This window comes from Acanthopagrus latus, chromosome 6, assembly GCF_904848185.1.
Source record: "Acanthopagrus latus isolate v.2019 chromosome 6, fAcaLat1.1, whole genome shotgun sequence".
Classification (NCBI taxonomy): domain Eukaryota; kingdom Metazoa; phylum Chordata; class Actinopteri; order Spariformes; family Sparidae; genus Acanthopagrus; species Acanthopagrus latus.
This window is the reverse complement of record NC_051044.1, coordinates 28,501,747-28,522,854: the sequence shown is the minus strand read 5'-3', so window position 1 is coordinate 28,522,854 and position 21,108 is coordinate 28,501,747. Positions and strand designations below refer to the sequence as shown.

Below are 21,108 nucleotides of genomic sequence, written 5' to 3'. Positions count from 1 at the left end.
AACATGCGTATGTGGCTATGCGTACAATAAGCGTCCTTGCCACAGGCAAGACTTTAAAAACCCTTAGCTCATACTCATCCATTGTAACGCAATACTGATTTACAAGGTTTATTTTTTGCACATTGTCTTGATTCATTTCAAGTTATATTCTCATGTGTCTTTAACTTTGTCTTTATTTGAAATTTTACATAAAAATGTCAATTTCAAAAATGTCAGGATCAGCTTGAACCCTGCAGGTGAAATTTTGTTTTACCTGTATTATAAAAAACCATCAAGTACATGACATGAGCAGCACTCCTAATGAGATATGGTTACATCACTGGCTATGCAACTGAGGACAAAAAGTGAGGTGTAGATCACCGTGACACCTTCAACATACAGTACTATAGTTACACAAATAATTGGAGGTTAAAGAGAGGAAAAAGTAGTGCAGTGGATAAAATAATAGTATGAAGCTCTTTGGATAGAGTGACTGAATCTTACTCAGCCCATCTAACATTAAAACTCACACCATACAAATAACAACATGGCCTTCTGAATGTAGCGAGTAGTTTTTTTCATTATATCATCATATCATTATATGATATCATTTTCATTATATATCATATCAGAATTAAAGATGTATAACAACCGTCTTCTGCACATCTTCAGTTCGCCTTTACAACTGCTCCGCAAGTTAATCCATTTAAATGAAAAAGGTTTTATGCTGTTGCACCTCTTTTCAATTCATATTGGTCCTCTGCTAAGTAATCTGTACCATTTAAACTGTACACAGCAGACAGAACTCACTGTTTAATGTGTATTATTATGTATTGGTTCTTCTTAAGTTAACTTGACAATGACAACTCTCTTATGACGCCCACCACCACATCTATCTATTAATGTAAAAGCAGTCATGTTAGGGAGCACACTACAACACCAACATATTGAACATATGCAAACACACAGGACTCTTCTTTAGGGTAATAATGCATAACTAAAGGGCAGTGACAGAATGTATCTAATGTAAGTAGCCTACATTAACTCAAGCAGTGTGTATAAGCTTATCTTTTTTAGGTACTTGTAAGTTGCTTGTAAGAGTAATTCTATTTTTTTCTGTTTACTTCCACTCTTCCACTATTGTATTTCTTACTTTACTACATTTATTTTGACAACTTTAGCAACTTGTTACTTTGCAGATTTCATACTTTGCATCCGAGCCTTAGTAGCACATTTTTTAAATTAATGTATTTTAACAGCAATTGGACAAAATTAACAAAATTGATATACTGTTAAGAGATCATTTTGATTTTCCCTTCATGTGCACATAGATTCCTTACTAATCTCGTTTGGACGGACATGATAGGAGGCGTCCATCACCCGGAACTTCAGGACAGGACTTTACTTTGAAGGGTCCAGGCGGAACCAGCCTGTCATAAGAGCGGGAGCTTGACTCTGAGTGGTTGAGGGGCTGCAGACGTCGTGTTCGGGCAGAGAGGGGTTAACGCGTTAAACAACACCCCCCCTTACACAAACAGAGCGGTGGCCTCCGCTCGGGCTGCGCCGTCAGTGAGGCAGCCTGCTCCAGTTGGTGTGCGGCGGCAGCGGCGCTGAGAAGCAGCGGTCACCGTGAGACGGACGCGGCGGAGCGGACAAAGTGTTCAGCCTGGCTCGTTTCTTTCTGTCCTTCCCTTCGTCTCCGCTGCGGCTTCCACACTGGACAGCCGAGGATGTACAGGACGATAAGGAGCCGCAGGGGTCAGCGAGCCGGATCGATGCTCCTGTCGGTGATAAAGTAGACACGACGAGAGCGGCGTCCACTTCGCATGAACCCCGGACCCAGGACTCGGCCCGGCTTCTCGGCCGCCTCCAAAGACTGAGGATGAGGAAGCCTAAAGTCATTCGCATGGTCTTTGCCTTGAGCCTGGGATGTTTCATCATGGTCATCCTCTACTTCAACAGCAGCCTGAAGCCAGGTGAGCAGTCAGTCTCCTCTGTCACCTTTACAACTGAAGCTAAATAGAAAAAAAAATCTTTAATTTTAAGTTTTTCCATCTATAGGCACCAAAATCTAAATTTGATTTTAAATGTCTAAGATTTGTCTCCGGATATGCAAATACATACAAATATTAGACAGATCCACGCTAAACTCAAATTGTAGTTCAGTTGTGACAAATGTCATAAGATCTTAACACTTGAATCATCCCTTGGTATATTTGTCTTTCACAGACAAATAGATTGCATCCATCTAAAAACATATGATGGACATTTTAAAATGTGTCTTTGTCCGGTAACAGCATACTTGCTGTCTCTGCTGTCCAACAGTCTGGCCTGTTGGTCTCAGTAGTTTGCACTGTGCAGCTGGCTAGAGAGTCACATTGTATTGTTACAGAGTTTGCTCACTATGTCCAAGCCCCTTTAGAATCAATCCCACTGGCCCCATGCACTGTCAAGTACAGTACAGCACAGTGATCATCTGATCCACAAACCCTCCAGTGTTTGAATGGAGAAAGTGGCGTGAGGAGTGTTCACGATTCTTTTCATACTGACCTGTCACAGCACGCCAGTATGTCCTCCACTCCCACTCTGTGTCTGGAGTTTTTCAGAGAGCTGCAGATCTTGGGAATCCCGGGATCCCAGGAACAGTTTCATTAGAGAACTGATTAGTGGTTGTTTCCTCTGCTACGTGGAGGAAGGGAGGGCACGGAGACGTTGCAGCTGGCTGGTAGTGGGGTTGGCCCTCGCTCAGATCTGTTTCCACCTATTCCAGTTCCCTCTCTGCCACATACAATGGCTTCATTCAGACAGGCCCAGCTATATCGTGGACCAAATAAGCTCATATGGCTCATACTGTGAGGAGCGAGGGTTTATAAGAGAGGGGTCAGTCAGTTCTGGATGTGTGTGATGTGAGACATGGAGCAGAGTTGTTAAGAATCCATGAAAGACCAGTCTCATGTGCAGAGCAGACAGATTCCATAAAGTCATCCTCCAAAAAAAGGTAGTTAATAAAGCTAATAAAAGGTGCAACATGTAAGTACTGGACACTTATTGGATTCCTGTTCGCGACAATTGGGCAGCATATCACCAGAGCAACCGCTAACTCCTGCTAACTGTAGCTGCCATTAGCTAATTAGCTCAGTTAGCCATGCAGCTAGCGGTCCAGGCCGGGAGCTTGGAGCATCGGGGAGGTGTTGGTGTTCACAGCGCTAGCACAGGAGCTTTTACCCTGGACGGGCCTCGGATTGCTGGTTTTTGCTAAACATTGCAACATCATACACTGATAGCATAACTGTGAAGATGTTATAAGTCTTGTCTTTACTGAGAACTTTTTTTCTCACATATTGCACCTTAAGTCAGCTATAATCAATGTTCTTATGTTAACAGTTGATCAGCTGACTAGTTCTTTGTGAAAGGGTTCATGCTTGCTGATTTAACTGCATTAAATGGAGATTTTAGCATCTTTCAGCTCGTTGTTTTGATTTTATGGCACAGAACTTTACTGCTTTGGATCTCCCTCGCTTCTCTCGTCGTGTCATTTTTCACCAGCTGGGATGTTGGTTGGTCCAGGCCTAACATTGAGTTTTCATTCTTTCTTTCTTTACAAACCAAGTATTACAATAAGATAAGTGGGCGTTTGCTGTGAGCAGCCCCCGTTCAAATGCTTTACCGTATACTTTATATGCACCTGGATGACCAAAAATATATTCACCAAGGGGCAAATCCGGGCTCAGACCACCACTGTCTGAAAACAGATTGTCGTCCTTGAGAAGTTCTGATTTTCTACAACCACAACAAAACATGGCGACACATGAGGAGGTTATTATTACACTAAGATCAACAATGGCGGCCGCCGCAGCAACATCTGCTCGTTTCTGTTTAAAACTTAAAGCCACTGTGTTTTTTTAGTCTTCTGCTGACTTCACATCCTGATACACTGCCTGTACACTGTCCATGTGCTTTATTGAACAGATGGCTTTGGTTTCTTTTAAGATATTCACAACCAGTCTAGTAGAGGTAATATAAGAGCTGCCCTCTGATATTTTGCCGTTGTGTAACTTTAATGTAGATGCAGCGTGTCTCATGTTTCAGGCATCAAAGTTGCCTGTCAGCTTTAAATCAGTTTAATTGGTTTCATATATGCACAGTCTGTGCTATTTGCATTTTGAACCCCCTCACCTTCCCCCTCTTGCTCCATCTGGGGTAAAGGTCATATCGTTTGTTCAAAGACTATGAAAGCTGCATGAGTGCAGCCCCGCAACAGTGGAATGCACTGCCAAGTCAGAGTCGTACAGTATGCAATTGTCTTGTTTTGGAATTACACTCTTTTTGCACACAGGATTCGCAGAGCTAATCTAAATTTAGGATAATTACAGAGATGCAGAATGGGGTTGCTGCATATCTTGTGTGTGCTGCACTGTCATAGATACAGAGGATGGAAATAGTAGTTTTACCGAAACTGAGATGTCTCCCACCCTGAAAAATCTGACCATTTTAACCAATCGTGACATCTGTTTTTTTCCTTTTTTTTTTATTAAACCACAGATGGGGTTTTTTTCTCTCAGAAAGTAAAAAATCTGCCTGAGCTGACATAATATCACTTGTTTCCAGTACAGATCAACGTGCTTTGTACATGAGCTTGACTCAAGACAATCCACCTTGATTTTTAAAGAATGAACCACCTTATTGCCAGAAGCAAGCATATTTTTGTCAATCTTTTAAGAGTTACAGGACATTTTCACTGATCCAGATGAAATGACTCCTTAAGATGGGAAGTTCTTCCGTCGTGAGGTTTCTTTACTACGAGGGCAGACGTGGGTTATCAAGGAAGTTTGCACAGATGCAAGGACTGATGCAGAAGAAGGCTGTGTGGTGCGGCGTGGTCTGGATTGTGTTGCATTTTATAGACAGGATCTTCTGCTGCACACCCACCTGGAAGTAAAACCAAGGAACACCCATTTATATGTCACAAGTATCATTTACCCATACAGATGTGAGCTGATGGTTATCAGGGAGCTCGTTCTGGCAATTTAATTACAAGCAGAATCTGAGATGGTTTTGGCCTCGGGGCTACTGCCGTTATCTCTGCGCTGGAAGAGGTTCCCCCATCTCATACCATCCTTGTCTGGGCTTGACTTGAGGCCATGAGACTCATAAAGATTAACTGTTCAGCACTTCAGCGTCATCGGAACACCTGCAGGACATTAAACATAGTTGTTCCAGGGATTCCTTGGACGTGACTTGGACATGCCATCAGTTCTGATGTGACGTTATCCACTTTTAAAGCAGAACAGAACATCCTCAAAGGAACAGTGCACGAACCAATCTCCATTTGATATCCTGCGGTTGCCAGAGGAAATCAGTCTTGCTGTCAGATCCTCTGCCATCCGGGGGGGTTATCTTGTGACAGGTCAGGATGGCCCTGCTGCTCCAACCTGTTCCCCTCCAGCCAGCTGCATATTCACGACACAGAGCTGCAGGAGCTGATGATTCAGCAGTTACTCTGGGCCATGTTTTTCCCTCCATTAAGACCATCTGCTTTTAGAGCCGAAATCCTCAAGTAATTTGATTTGCAGGTTTGTTCTCTCACTGTTGATATCGCTTAATAAGACCACTCAAGAGAATTGTATTGTTTCACTAAATTCTTTGGACTGTAGCCATGCTAATGTAAGTCAGGAGTCAGCTAGACCAAAACGTTTGTTCCGACTGAAATATCTTGAAAAATGTTGGTTGGATTGCCATCATGTCTGGTACAGACAGCCAAGGTGCCCACGGGTTGAATCTGATTTTTGTTGACTTTGGTGATCCAGTTGTTTCTTCTAGCGTCATTATGGTGTCAAGGTATAGAGCTAAATATATTCAGTTATCCAGCCAATCATCTCAATGTCTACTTGATGCACTGGCAGAAAGTTTGGTACAGATGTTCATTGTTCCCTGAGGTTGCATCCTAATGATAGTGGAGAGACTGAAGTTTAAGATGTTGACCAGTGTAGTTTATGCTGCCTTCAAACAACAAGAAGGACAGTTTAGGGTGAAAAATCCAGAAAACTATTTAATAGATTCATTCCCTTCAATATAAATGGTAATACCCATGGTGGTCCCCTGACCACATTGTACCTGGTTCAGTACTTTGGTTAATGACCTGGAAATCTTTCTCCATTTTGTCGCCTCAGCTGATCTTTGTGTTAAGCATCATCTAGCAAAAGTAAAAATGCGAACAATAGCACCTGATTGCTGCAATTATATCATATTGTTCAGTGTGTGTAATAACAAGCTGTAAAGTCTGTAAAACAGTTCATATTATCCTCCTATTTGTAATTGCAAGTTGGAAATGCTGTATCTTTATATGTAACACAAGTCTCTGTTGGCAAAATGGCCGTAAAAGCCGCCATTGCTTGGCAATTATATCCGAGTAAAACCTCAGTATTAATACTATCAGTTTATTAAAAATGGAAAAAGACAACTTTTCCATTCCCAAGTGGTATTACTGTTGGCACCACTTTTGCTAACTGGCTCCTTTCTGTTTTCCTCATGAGTCATAACTACCAATAGCACAGGACGATGTGGAGGTTATTCACTCGTTCAGTCCACATCAGAGGCATGAAAGCAGATAGAAATGGTGCCAGGCTGCCAGCCTGACGGAGTCGACAGTCAGCCATACATTTCCCAGGAGATTACATGCCTGTTGGCAGACAAAATAGCTTAGTAAAAAAAAAATAAAAGCGGTTGATAGGAAACCAATCTAAACTGCGACCAAGGTATCGTCTTGTGCAATTCGCATTTCCTTCCCATTGATATGCAAAAGCAAAAAACTTGTTTATTGCCGATTTAGTGTATACTGCTTGTTTGTATCAGTTTTTAACAAAACCCTGCCAATACATAACAGAAGATATTAACTATTAAAGTAATAATAAATTATAATGAATAAGGTTGGCAGTGGGGGTAACCATCTATGAATGATGCTGGAAGAGTTCCAACTCAGACCAACAGGAGGTTTTCCTGTCATGTTAGCATTTAGCTCAGAGCACCTTTGTTCTGTAGTGCATCCTGTGACTGCCGTAGTCCTTTTTCAGATTATGCAACACTTATTGTTTTTATTGAACAAAAAGGGAATTTCCAAAAAAAATTATTGTGCTCGTAAACAAATAATAGGCTTGTGACTGACCTGTAAGTGTAGCTGACTGTGGCAGGAAATCAACTCTCCAGTAAAAGATTTAAACATTGGAGAGGATTCAGAAGAGCGGAGGAGAAAACTTGTGACATCTGCTCCAACGGCTGCAGATGTCAGAGCACATTTTGATTCTCCCCATCACCCTGTTAGATGGCAGGTTTTTGCAGCTGTTTACATGCAGGTGTGCGTGCAAATGGATAACCAGCAAACCAACCAGTATGCCAACGCAAAAGGTGCGCATCAGGTCTTTGTAGCCCTGTGAAATGAATCAGGAAGACTCATGTCCCACATCTCCGTACACTCTTCTAAGCCTCATTAAACTGACACTACACCGCCCACATGCTTCTGCTTTCACACTGACACCCTTTACACACACATTTATGGCCCAGAAGGATCAGGCTTTCCCTCGGACAGTGCGTCTCTCAGTAAAGCTGCTCTTTGGCAGGAGAGGCCTTGGAGGGGGGAGGGGGCCCTAGTTTCCCCAATGGGACCTAAACACAGAGCTCCGTTTATGGCCCGGACAGGACGAACACACATCAGCCTTTTTCTATATTCTGCGTTTCCTAAGCCCTCGCTCCTACACGAGCCAGGAGGAATGCTACAGCGTTGGGTCTAGACAGGGTTAAACCAACAGAACTACTCCTTCCTTTGAATAAAACTAAGGCGGGGTTGGTGAATCTCCCGAGTGGTGGAATTTGAGCTAACAGCTGAGACAGTGTTTAGTTAGGATAGCATAAGGATTGAGTCCATAGCTTGAGAAGTGGTGTTTGACTCTGTAGTGTTTTTTTTCACTCTCGGAGACACTTTTTTTTTTCAGCCTTTCATAGCTCTTTCCCTCCAGCTCCTTTGCAATGCACGTATCCCCTTCTTTGCACTGCACGACATCCAGCCGCTCAGCTCGAACAGTTAATACCTGGAGATTTCCACCTGGCTCTGTGTTAAATACTTCATGACAAAATGTGGATTGTAAATTTCCTCACTTGCCGAGTTGCCCGCCACATTAGCAAGGGAGTGATGACACACAATGCACTCTTTCAGCCCGGTGAGTGTGCCATCTCAGCTTGTTGCTGAAAAGTGCACAGTCTGCCAGGTATTTGTCAGTTCTAAATTATTTCAGGCGTTACCTCTTCTGACTGGTGTTCATTTAAGAGAGGTAAAAAAGAAAGGTGCCTCTGGGAGCGGTCATGTCGGAAATGTGTTCCTGAGTCACTGGTAGTTTAGAAAACAGTTGTAAAATCAGTGCACTGTACCAGAATGCACAGCTCACTGTAGCTCTCTGAGTCTGTTCATTCCACCAGTAAGACATAGTTAGACACTGTGGACATGCATATGAGCACATATTTTTCATATTGACCCACAGATTTATGCCATCGGCTAATAGTACACTGGTCACCTCCTCCTCTGTCCTCAAAATAAACTGCTCCTTGATAAATCAATAGTTTTCAGGCAGTTTTAAGACAGAAATATGTGTTGAATAACTTAACTACCCAGGCAACTGTGGCTTTGGGGGGTAGAGCCACCATCTTGTTATCAGAAGGTCGCTGGTTTGATTCCCCTGGTCTGCATGTCGACGTGTCATTTGGCAAGATACTGAACCCCAAAACTGCCCATAATGTGCAGGTCGGCACTTTGCATGGCAGCCACCGCCATCAGTGTATGAATGTGTGTATGAATTACTGAAAGTCACTTTGGACAAATTGGCTGCTGAATGCCCTGAATGTAAATGTATTCTCGGTAAGTAATTTATTGAGGTCATCTTTACTGTTAGCAAACTCGATAGCTCAGAGAGCTTTTCAGTTTTCAGCAGCTTTTTTATCAAACAAAATGGTTTACAATTCTGAACAACATGCCAGGGAGGAGTTTAGAGAACCACACATAGAAAAGTCTACGTGACTAATGAGTGTTAGTGTTAGCAGTCAGCTTGGCAGCCACACCGGCCACCACAAGCCTCGTTAGTATAACCCAACTTGTAGAACAATATGTTTCCCACAGATGTAATTACAAATGTATTAACTTTCACGGTACCAATGCCTTTTGTGAGCAGGCCTTGAACATATATCAATATACTTGTGTAGTCATTTCTTACATTCTGCACACTGTGGTTTCACTTTAATTTGGTAAGCTTACACAATGCCATAATTACTCAACTACTCACTCGCTCTGGGTTGGTTCAGTTGTCAAACATCGAAGTCTAAATGCAGCCAAGAAATCTGAAAATGATTGTGAAATGTATTCTGTAAGGGAGTGTATGCATCTATGTGTTCAGACACATCTCATCTTTACACAACCATGTAGTCTTTAAACAACCGGGCAGCCTCCTCATGGTCTATCACCTGTAATAATGGCTGCTGAAGACACTCTGAAATTGCACCTGTGGTTACAGCACACACAGTGCACGTCACATGGACATTCAACCACCAACTGCTTTGTGTGAATGACTGTGAAGACAATAAATTATTTGTCTTGCTCAAAGTGTTTAAGTGTTAAAATTACGTCTGAAACCTCTAAAGCCTGTTTGAATAATTCTTCTCTACAAACAGTGCATCTTCTTGTACATTTAGATGGTATGAATGCTGTAGTACACAGCCTATCTAGTTTTACTTTTTAGAAAGTTGTGTCAGAATTACTTCCACAATAACGCAGTTGCAAGCAGAAATAGTTTTATTTACTCTGTTGTTTTCAGGGAATGCTAACATTTTACAACTGGGGGTCGATGGCTGAAAAACTTTGCATTAACAAGCTGGGGTGTCACCAACTAAGGCTGGAGTAAAAGCACATGGACATTCTAAAAAGGCTAATGTGATTTTTGTTGTTTCCTGCATAAAGCAGATTGCAGTTTAGCCGCCAGGTCCTAAATCTCGATTGCTGGTGTTTACTTAAATTTAACACTAAGGTCTTGTGATGAATAGAAAGCAGTTGGCAGTCGTTTTGAGCTTCCACAATATTTGATCTGTAGTTGGACGGTAATGTTTACAAATCACAGGTCTGTTCTTTTATCACTGTAAACGCAGCATGCTCAGTTACCTCATATCATATCTGTGTCATAACTACACATTCAGTTCCGTGCATGTCTCACTGGCTGCCTCCACCAGCGGTGTGCCAGTGGGGTTTACAGATCGTAAGCCGCTTGGCACCCATGACTGGCCCGATCACACACCGGTGTGGAAAAAGGCACACACATCTCATCCTGCGCACTTGTAAATTCAGACGCTTACAGATGACAAATGCTATGCTGTCTCAGCAACTCTGGAGCTACTGGCGGAGTGAAGTGCAGAGAGGATGTGGATTACTTAATAAGGTTCTTTAAGGGCAATACTGAAGATAATGGGACTTTTCCATTAGTGTGAGCGACATCACTGCTGATTCCCGACTTGCAGCATTGGAGCTCTGTTTACAGATGTTTACTCCAGTGAAACCTAGGTTTTTGGGAGGAAACAGGTATCATTTTATTGTTCAAGCATTGGCAAGGCGGGTCTTGAACTTGATATTAATGCAAGCTCAAGCCAGCCATTTTTGTCTGTTCAAGATTCACACACTGACCTATGAATTCAACTATGACCTGGTGAATATTACATGTTAAATGACTATTATGGCATGTTGAACTGTTTCTTACCTTTTTTTGTCTGGAGTTAGTGCGATTTTTTTTAAATCAGCACCAGTATATTTGGATGTCTTCAGTTTTTACATTTTTCTTTTATCAATTTTTTTTAATTACGGACCATAACTGTGTTAACAGCAATTTTGTGAGCCATGTGATCTATCAGTATTACCTAAAGCCTGTTTTTGTAGGAAATAACACACAGGCAGACTTTAGTTGCAAACTATTCTAACTGGTAACTTTAGCTCCATTATGTTTTAGTAAAGCAATCTGTTAGGCTTTTTGCCGAGGGAACCAGGGCAATGTCAACTTCCAGCCTACAAAAACACGTCATCCACTCTTTTATAACATACAGTATATAGATTTGAAAATCAGACGTATCCACAAGGTTACAATATGTGGCACGGATCTGCTGGAAGCCTATCTCTGAACAACACAGCTTCCTGTGTGTGTTGATTTGACATCACACACCTATAGCTGGCAGGCCCACAATGTTGATGCCTTACAAGATGAGGAGTTGTTTTAAACATAGAAAAAAATGGAGCTAAGAATCTCACCATTGATTTTTTTTTTTCCAGTGGTCAGTGACAAACCTGCATGACATGAAAAGTAAGTTAAAACCTTCACGGAGGTCATGTGACATTATGTGTAAAACCACATTTAAAGTGAGCCTAGATTAAGCTGCATTCGAGTACAGCACTGCAGTGCCACGTTGCCTTGTAGAGGCGTCTTTTATGTTTGCCCAAATGAAATTGTAGGTTCAGGTATTGGAACTGTGTTCTGTGGCTTTGACCCTGTGAAGCTGTGTAATCTGATGCTGAGATGAAAGCTCATCCCTCTAAGAGCTCAAGCATGTACCCAGCAATGCCTCGCAACATGCCCAGATCTTATCTGGGTCATATGTCTTCTCTTTTGGCTTCCCTTTCACCCACAAAGTCTGACAATAGTTGCTTTTTATATAGAAAGTTTTATTGTACGCACTGCCAAAGCATTTTATCTAGCGTACAATAGCACTGGAGCAAATCAAACTATGGCAATAACAAACCAATAAAAGTAACATGATTGTTCCCATGCAACAGGATTTATTCCCAGTGTTACTGTTTCTTCGGTTTTTTGATTGGTGGAACATTTTCTCCTTCACAAAGCTGTGTGATGTACAGTGCTCAGCGTAAATGAGTACACCCCCTTTGAAAAGTACCGTTTTAAACAATATCTCAATGAACACAAAAACAATTTCCAAAATGTTGAATATATATATGAGTTTAATATAACATCCATTAAACTTACAACATGAAAGTAAGCTCAGTAACATAACTTAGATTACACATTTTTCAGTTTTACTCAAATAAGGGATGCGATGCAAAAATGAGAACACCCCACAACAAAAACTACTACATCTAGTACTTTGTATGGCCTCCTTGATTTTTAATGACAGCCCCAAGTCTTCTAGGCATGGAATGAACACATTGGAAACATTTTGCTACATCAGTCTTTTTCCATTCTTCAAGAATTATCTCTTTTAGAGACTGGATGCTGGATGGAGAGTGATGCTCAACTTTAGGATCATTGTCATGTTGGAAAAGTGCACGATGACCAAGGGCACGGAGTGATGGTAGCAGCTTTTCTTTCAGTACAGAGCAGTACATCTGTGAATTCATGATGCCATCAATGAAACGCAGCTCCTCGACACCAGCAGCACTCATGCAACCCCACATAAGGACGCTGCCACCACCATGTTTCACTGTAGGCACCATGCATTTTTCTTTGTATTCCTTGCGACGCCATACAGTTTTGAAGCTCCAGAGACTTTCAGTGGGGTGTACTCATTTTTGCATCACCCTAATTTGAGTAAAACTGAAAATTTTGTTCTCTAAGTTATATTATTAACCTTACTTTCATGTTATAAGTTAAACAGATGTTATATAAAACTTAGTCTTGTCAACATTTTGGAAACTGTTTTTGTGTGCATTGAGATATTGTTTAAATTATTACTTTTCAAATGGGGTGTACTCATTTACGCTGTTAGAAGACTAAACAATGCCGTGTTTGGTGGTGAAATGAAATGGTGATGGTGAAGACAGCCAGTCTGTGCCTAGAAGTAGGTTATAACTCACTTTTATTAGTGTTTGTTAACTTTCTGTTGTTAATGATAATTTGCACTAGTCTGATTGCTGCTTTGACTTAACACATCTGTGCCTTGGAGGCTCTTTCAGTCAGATTACATGACAGATGTGTTGTGTCTCCTCAGCCTCGGAGTCAGTCGATGATAGAAGCAGTGGGCAGAAGTCGAGAAGGAGTCCTCTACAGACGCTTTATGATGGTGACCAGGTCAGTCCTCTCTAAACATTTCTCCACACAGTAACAGCAACGCAAACAATCTGTAGAATGTTAACGTGAACAGCAAGCCCTATTATTTTAAACATTAGCTATTTATTTAGTTATTTATTGGGTTTTTTTTTGTTTATTAGTTTTTTTTAAATTAAGGATTACTCATACATTTTACATATACGTACATATTATATAATGCAAAACTCAAATTGGGCTCTGACTGAAAAATTAAGACAAGCACCTTTGGATGGATAATTAATGATCTGATTCCTTGTGTCTTCCTTGCATTTTCCTGCATTGTCTGATCCTGGACAGAGGGAATTTAGATAAATGGGGTTGGAATTTAATATAAGGGCCGTCTGTTTAAGACTGTCACTAGTGACAGGAAATGAAAAAATAAGTAAATAACCGTAAAAGGTAAGGTGATACTGGAACAGTAAGTAAGTAATTGTAAAAGTAAAACATCATGTGCAGGTTTACCATCCTAACAATGAGGGAAACTGGAGACATATGACTAAACCTGGAAGCTGAAGCTAGAATATGTTTTAGCGAAAGACTTGCCTTTTCCAAATTTTAGGGAATACGGCTGCAGCAGGGGGAAAAAAACACTTGTGTTCACTTATGTAGTGACATTTCAGTGGTTAGAGTGAAGTTACCTGATATAAACGGGTAAAAACCACTATTTTAGAGGTAAATTCGTATGCAGCACTTGCACTTGCAACTTTTACCACACACCCGTCTTAGCCTGTCAGCTCTGGCTTGCTTGCATTATACATGTAATTCCAGTATAAAGATAACAGCTCCTAACAAACATAATGCTAACAGAAGCACAAGGTTAGCATTACAGGCAGAGAGAAGTTAATTGTGAGGGTCCCAAAACCTCAACAGGTAGGACAGGTTTAAAGCACGAAAACCCATCGTCACACAAGCGTTTACATGTTGGCATAAATTAAAGTAACGTTAGAGTAAAAGAAAGTCATGTTGGCATCAAAGAAATGACTAACATGACTTCACTGTACAGGGCATGAGCTCATTTGGCTTGAAAATATTACCATCTGTCATAAACTAAACAATACTTGTTTTTCTTATTTTTGATTTTTGTGTGAACTAATAATGACTTTCTGATGACAGACACATGTGCTTTAATCTGTTTTTTTCAGATCATATTTCAAATCTAAAACATCGTCTTTATCATGTGTTTACTGAAGTGTCAGACATTGTTAGGTTAACATCATGCTTTGAAACCATAAAATGACTTCACTGTACAGGGGTTTGACTACAGCTGCCAACTGCCAGTGATTTCAGAGGTGACTTTAAAGTCAGTGAAATGCACACCCTTTTTTCATTTGGTTTGCATCATTATGTCCATCCCCTGTATTGCATCATGGGCAACTCTGTCTGTGCCTACCAGCTTATCTGGTAGACACTGTGTCTGCAACAAACGACTTGTACATATGGTTTGAAGGTTTAAAAATTCCCCAAGTCATTAAACTCTGTAACATCCCACAGTCTGCTGGAGGCCAAACATTTCTACAGTGTGATCAACTCACAAGACTGGCATGAAATCAAGACTAACATCTGTGGGAAAAAAATGGAACAAGTACAGTCAATATCTTTGTTGTCAGCTGATGAACAAATATATTTGCTCTGTCTGAGGAGGCTTTTTCTTCACCCTGATGAGAATATTTTAACCTAATAGGGTTCTGATGTTAGATCTCATTGTAGGATCCATACCAAAAGTTTTAGGCATACAGAAGACCGAAATGCTGCACTCCAGATAAAAGAAGAAAAAAGAAGATGAAGTATTCCAGTGCGCTATTTTCCATTTGTGTAAACTTAATTCTAATACGTCTAATTAATCTTTAAATGCAGTTGTAGGTTTAAATGCCCATGGGGATGAAATAAACACATAATTACCATAATTATTACATGTATTATTGCTGCTGCTGTAATTTGGTAGCGAGCCCGCCTCCTTCCTGTTTAATGAGTAATGACATCATGTCTGTCAACAGCTCGCAGAGTTTTTCGGTAGATTTCAGTTCAGGCCAGTGAGAGCTGTTCACAGTGAGATCACATGGCCATTGCATTGCTCGGGTGTAATTTTTCAATATTCCATTAACTCATTACCCACAGTTCCATTACCCTCCATTTTAATGAGGCGGAGCAGTCAAGGCTGAGGTTTCAGATGCGGAAATGCGAAAAACCTCGCCATAAAAGCTGCCTGGCTGGGTATTACTAGGTGTAGATAGGATGAGCTAGACCTTTATGGTTTGGAGAAATGCTCAGTATGTACATAATTACTTTAGAAGTGCAGCACGCAAACTGCATGTTCTGCAAACCCTAATAAGCTAACAGTTGAGTGTGGCAAGCCGACATCAGAGTGGCTCTAATGAGGCTTCGGGTGTTGCACATGATTGCTGTTTGTTAATGGAGCCACCGGGCTGTAAAACGTCTGCCCAGGTCCCTGTGTGTGGGATATGCAGAGCTATGTGAGACAGACTTTCAGTTAAATCCATCTGTCTCGATCCAGCCCATATAAATCTCAGCTGAACCTCAAGGAAAGCTTCCCCTGCTCTGAGTAACTAACAGGCCGATACACAATACACGTCACGCCAGATCCCTCCTGATGTGTTGATCATCGGGATGTTTTTCATGTCAGGTACAGCTGCTTTGTTGTTGATTTATCCGGCAGAAAGAAAGGTCGGCCATCTTTGTTGAATTACGCCAGTGACATTTATTGAGGAGGATTCATGACTTTATACTGCGGACAAGAGATCGGTGACTTTAGAGCTGGATTTGAGGAGAGCGAGAGAAACATGCTGATCACAGAGGCATTTGAATTCTTTGTATAGATTACACAGTATGAGGCAGTATCATGAAAAAGTGATTTGAGGGACGATCAGTGTTCCCCTCAGGATGATTTATAACAACGGTGGTGATTCCACCGTAACGTCAATATTTAAATTTGTCCAATATGTTGGATTATGACCACATGCCTGAAAAAATGGCATACCCATCAGTCTCTTTTTAATGATGACAACATATCTTATGCAGCTCGAACATGGTTTTGGTTTGTAGCTTGAGCTCTTCTGATGGGGTAGAGTATCATGTCTGGATAGCTGCTATACGGAACTCGACATTAATCCTACCTGTTAGGAAATGCAGTAAATGAGAGGATTATTTATTTAGTAGCCTGTTTTCATCCAGCTGCTGCCTGCTTCTTAAACTGCACTTAACGCTCGAGGGATCAGTTAAAAGTACGAGATGTTTGGAGCTCATAATTACGCAGACATATGACCACATACAGAATTTTATTAGCAGTGTTGCCCCGAGTGTCTCTACTTGGAATTCATTATCTCACTTTATGTAGTTTCTCTGCAAGTGTGGCTGCGTCACTGGGTGCTGATGTATTCACGTAACTAAAAATGCCTTTTCTGCCCCGCTGGGTTTGGAACAAAATCACGTTTCAAATTGAACACACACTTGACTCAAGAGGCCTTTTTAGAACAAGGGCTTGTCAGCACATCATGACTGTTCTGGTGGAGCTTTTGACCATGTTTGCTTTTTCTCTAATAGCACCACTGGGTGAGGCGCTTTATGGCCACTTTATCTCTGTATAAATCCATCCATACTGTCAGATATTCATCCATGTGTTTGAGCTGCTCTTGGAGAAACAGTGCAGCGGAATCAGCCCTCTAACAGCTGTCTCCAGTTAAATCTCCCTGTGAGGAGAAGGAAGGTGTACACGCCAGAAAACAAAGCAGCTCCGGCAGACATGATTTACTTTTAATTGCTTGTGATATTTTTTTGTTCCTTTCCACTTAAACGCTTCCCCAGCGGGGGGAAGCTGCTAAGCTGTCAGGATGGAAACAGGCAGTGAATTGGATTAATGCGCGATTGTTGTATTTATTTACATATGAAAACACAGTATGTTAATGCTTTTGTTCTTCTGTGCCTCGCTCGGTGCATTTTTATTCTAATGTGCAGCCTGCAATCAAGTGAAAGGCAAAATGACCATAATGGAGGATAATGGCCTGCAGACTAGCATCCCATGAAGTTGCCAGAATAAATCCAGCTCTATGGATGATTTATACCTTTGGTTGAAATGTTTCGATCGTTTGGTAATGGGTTTTATTTGACTGGCACACGTGATTACATAATAATAAAGGAAATGTGAAAGATAATTTGTCTTTGTTATTTGAATAACCCAAATATACTTCAAATGAAACATTTAACTATGTTAGACCTCCCAGACCATCTGACCTACATGTAAACGTCCAGAAAGTGAATGCAAATGTTCATAAAAAGTCTCAATACTATTTCTCTAAGCTGGAAATGCCACACATTACCTAGGCATGTTTGCTAACTTCTGGTTGACCTGAGGAAACATTGGCATTCGTTTAAAGTCATGAAGAAAATTAGTCAAATAGGGAAGTATCTGACTCGTGGGCTGCCAAATGCTCCACTATATTCATTGGCTCGTCACTAACTGCCGTCTATGAGCCTGATGAGAACGCCGCTAAACACCCAAAACAAAAGAGTTTTGGGCCGTGAAACCAAACTAATGAGCTGAAAGATGCTAAAAGGCTCCATAAAGGGTTAAAGAGAATTGCAAAGCTGGGTAAAAATTCCTTGTGGCTTTGTCACAACAAACCTTACTTTCACATTACATGTAGTCATTTGATCAGTTGATATAAAAACATCTATAAGAAAGAGCATATACCCATAAAAAGAGCTTGAAAAAGCAGAATCCTTGCCCACAAATGACAAGTGGCACCCTCTGCGACACAGAACACCTACAAATGTGTGTGTTCTTTAATTAAATTCCAATTCAAAGGATAAAAGTCTCTCCATGAGTTTTTTTTTCTTCTTTTTTCCATCTCTACACCCCTGTCAAAGCATCCTGCATAGATTAAGTTTCAGGTTTCCTTGAGTGGGCTCCAGGGTGTCCTCACCAAAATCTATAATTCCATCTTTAAGTACCACATGACAGAATGTATGACGATCTTTGGACCCCAGAACAAAATCTCGTCAAATGTGGGTGGTCTAATTTTGATCGGTTTAGAGGTCCTTGATATGAAAAAGACTGACCACCATTGGCTGACGATGACCTGCGTTTGGTGAAATGTCGGACGTATTGATCTGGTTACCGAGTTGATCTAAGGCTTAAATGCGAGGGCAGCTTTTCACAACATTTGAGATGAGTATACTCTATCTACCCAACACGAACAGAAGATTTTGATATTCTCTTTGAATGGTATGTTTTTCCTTTGCTGGCTACTAAGTTGTGCATTTGATATGCAGGAAGGTATTGAAGTTCAGCGTTGTGTACGCGAAGCAGACACACTCCTGCTGAAAGAAGGGTCAGTGTTGGCTCAAAAGTTTTTTGGCAAGTCCGATGTATCCCTGATGTTCCAGTGTCTGCCAGTAAACACAGAGAGCCACACATAGTGTCAGGCACCAAGTCAAACTGAGAGGCTCAAGGCTCCGACCGCTGCATTGGTGAGCGAGGCTGAGTAAATGAAAGAAGTAAATAAGGCGTTTGTGCCATGAGGAGGCCAAGCTGAACTGGCTGACCTGTGATTTTATTAAGGCAGCGTGCAGATGGCAAGGGATTTACCATGATTAAGACCTCCAGGGGAGAAGTGTCTGTAAATATACTTTCTCATAAGAAGAGAACTTGGCTCGATACAGAAAGGGCAGGAGATCTGCCCCACTTGGCTAACCTCTATGTTATACATTCTGATGGTTTGTCTCAGTATGGTCTCCGAGGGCCGACTGAAAATTGACATGAGCTTCTCTCCTGTCACAAATGCTTTGAGGTGGATTTCCACTGACTTACTTATACAGGCATATGTGAAAAAAGTTTTGTTGTTATTGGAGCCAGTGCCTTAAAACTGCAGAAGATTTTACAATTTCGGATGATAATTTCAGCATTTGTCGTTCGGCTGACCCTGGGGGGTTGGAATATTAATGGCGAACTGTCAATCTGTTAAGTCACAACTTGCTTACCTATCACTTCCTCAGTGCTGACTGGGAGATGTAGCCCAGTGTGCTACTCACTCTGAGCATCTTGGTTAAGCAGATTAGACAACCTTGCTGAAATCTGACCTGTGCAGTGGAGAGACGGGTCTTCAGCACTCAAACATGATGGTCGGCCTGCGTTCATGATTATGCCCAAAACACTGTGGCAGCTAACTTGGACGTGTGCATCTCCTGGGACTCTGTGCCTCTCGTTTTGAAAGTAAAATTAATCAAAACTGACACCCCGACCTAGGGGTTTCTTTAAAACTGTTCTGATTGTCGCAGACTGCTGGTGTTCTTTTGGTTAATCTGACTTTGAATTAACTTTGAGAATACAGTGTTACTATAACCATATGAATCATGGCCAAAATGTGGAATGTGGAAAAAAATTGTTTATAACTGGTAAATAGCTCCTCTCGCTTAATTATTCTTTTATTCTCCTGTCTCTTGTAGGTTGAGTCACCAGTCCAGGCAATCCACCAGGGCAGACGGGAGGTGTTAGAAGACGCCTGTCGCTCCTACACCCGCAAACGCAGAGTCCTCATCCCCGAAGACCTTAAACATGTCATTGTGGACGACCAGCATGGCTTGCTGTACTGCTACGTGCCCAAAGTGGCCTGCACCAACTGGAAGCGGGTGCTCATGGTTCTGACTGGCGTCGCCGGATCCCTCAGAGACCCGCTGGCGATCCCCGCTAACGAGGCCCATGTCGCGGGAAACCTCCGCACTCTATCGGAGTACTCCACCTCCCAGATCAACCAGCGCCTGCGCTCCTACCTGAAGTTCATCTTCGTGCGGGAGCCCTTTGAGCGGCTGGTCTCCGCGTACCGCAACAAATTCACAAGAAGTTACAACACGGCTTTTCATAAACGATACGGCACAAAAATAGTGCGGCGGCACAGACCGGACCCCCAGCCGGAGGCTCTGGAGAGAGGAAACGATGTCTCCTTTGACGAGTTTGTTTATTACCTTGTGGACCCGGCCACCCAGCGAGAGGAGCCCTTCAACGAGCACTGGGAGCGGGTGCACTCGTTGTGCCACCCTTGCCTCATCCACTACGATGTGGTGGGTAAATACGAGACGCTGGAGCAGGACTCCCGCTACGTGCTACAGCTGGCCGGGGTGGAGGACCAGGTCAGCTTCCCCACCTCGTCCAAGAGCACCAGAACTACAGGAGACATGGCGGCTGAGTTCTTCCAAAACATCAGCCCCTTCTACCAGAAGAAGCTGTACAACCTCTACCGAATGGACTTCCTGCTCTTCAACTACTCTATACCAGCCTACCTCAAGTTCAGATGAGGCTGGGACGTCACTCAGCTGTGGACTCGACTTGAATTTGTGGAGCCTGGACTCTGTTAAATGTGCAGTCTGTTTTTGAGATCTCTTTTTAAGGCCTTGCACACAGACTGCACGTGTGGTTGAAAATTAACTAAAATTAAAAGAAATGGTATGATCCATTCATCGGGCTGAAGAACTTGTGTGCACAGAGCACCCATGTAGAAGAGGACATTTCATTGCAAGAAGTTGTTGCCTGAAGAAGGTTCTATGATATTTTATCGTCAACAGTGATCCAGTGGATCTCAGTCACTGCCTTTCAATGTGTGAAATGCCATTCAACTTTTGGTTTCATTTCAGTTGTTGTCTGCTGTTTCAAAAGTGTAATTTGCACAACAGATGTAATCTCTACAAGGTGCCACAGCACAATTTAAGTATTAAAATCTTATTTAGCGGGCGAATGTCTCCAAATGTACGTGCCTTTGAACACGGGCCTTTATTTCACCCCTGCAGACAACTTTTGTAACTGTGACTTTTTTTTTGTGCTGTAGGAAGAGATTTTTGTGTAACTATGACATTGTCTTAATTTATTGTGTTATTTTTGGCTCTTCGAAGTCAGACAAACCAAAATAGATCTAGCTTCTCTCATCATTTTTAAATAAATGCATTTCAGCAAGAATGTGTTCATTGGTTTGAGTACTGGATTCATTTCTGTTGAGACATTTTGACGGCAACA

General features: G+C 41.8%; 1 protein-coding gene across 1 annotated transcript; it reads left to right on the top strand.

Moving 5' to 3' along the window:
* The first annotated feature begins 1,409 nt into the window (after positions 1–1,409).
* LOC119021973 (carbohydrate sulfotransferase 11-like) lies at positions 1,410–21,059 on the top strand. The gene is made up of 3 exons (XM_037102595.1): positions 1,410–1,955; positions 12,994–13,073; positions 19,551–21,059. Exons 1-3 carry the CDS (start codon positions 1,862–1,864, stop codon positions 20,394–20,396), a joined length of 1,020 nt encoding a protein of 339 aa, XP_036958490.1. The 5' UTR covers positions 1,410–1,861; the 3' UTR covers positions 20,397–21,059.
* The last annotated feature ends 49 nt before the right edge of the window (positions 21,060–21,108 follow it).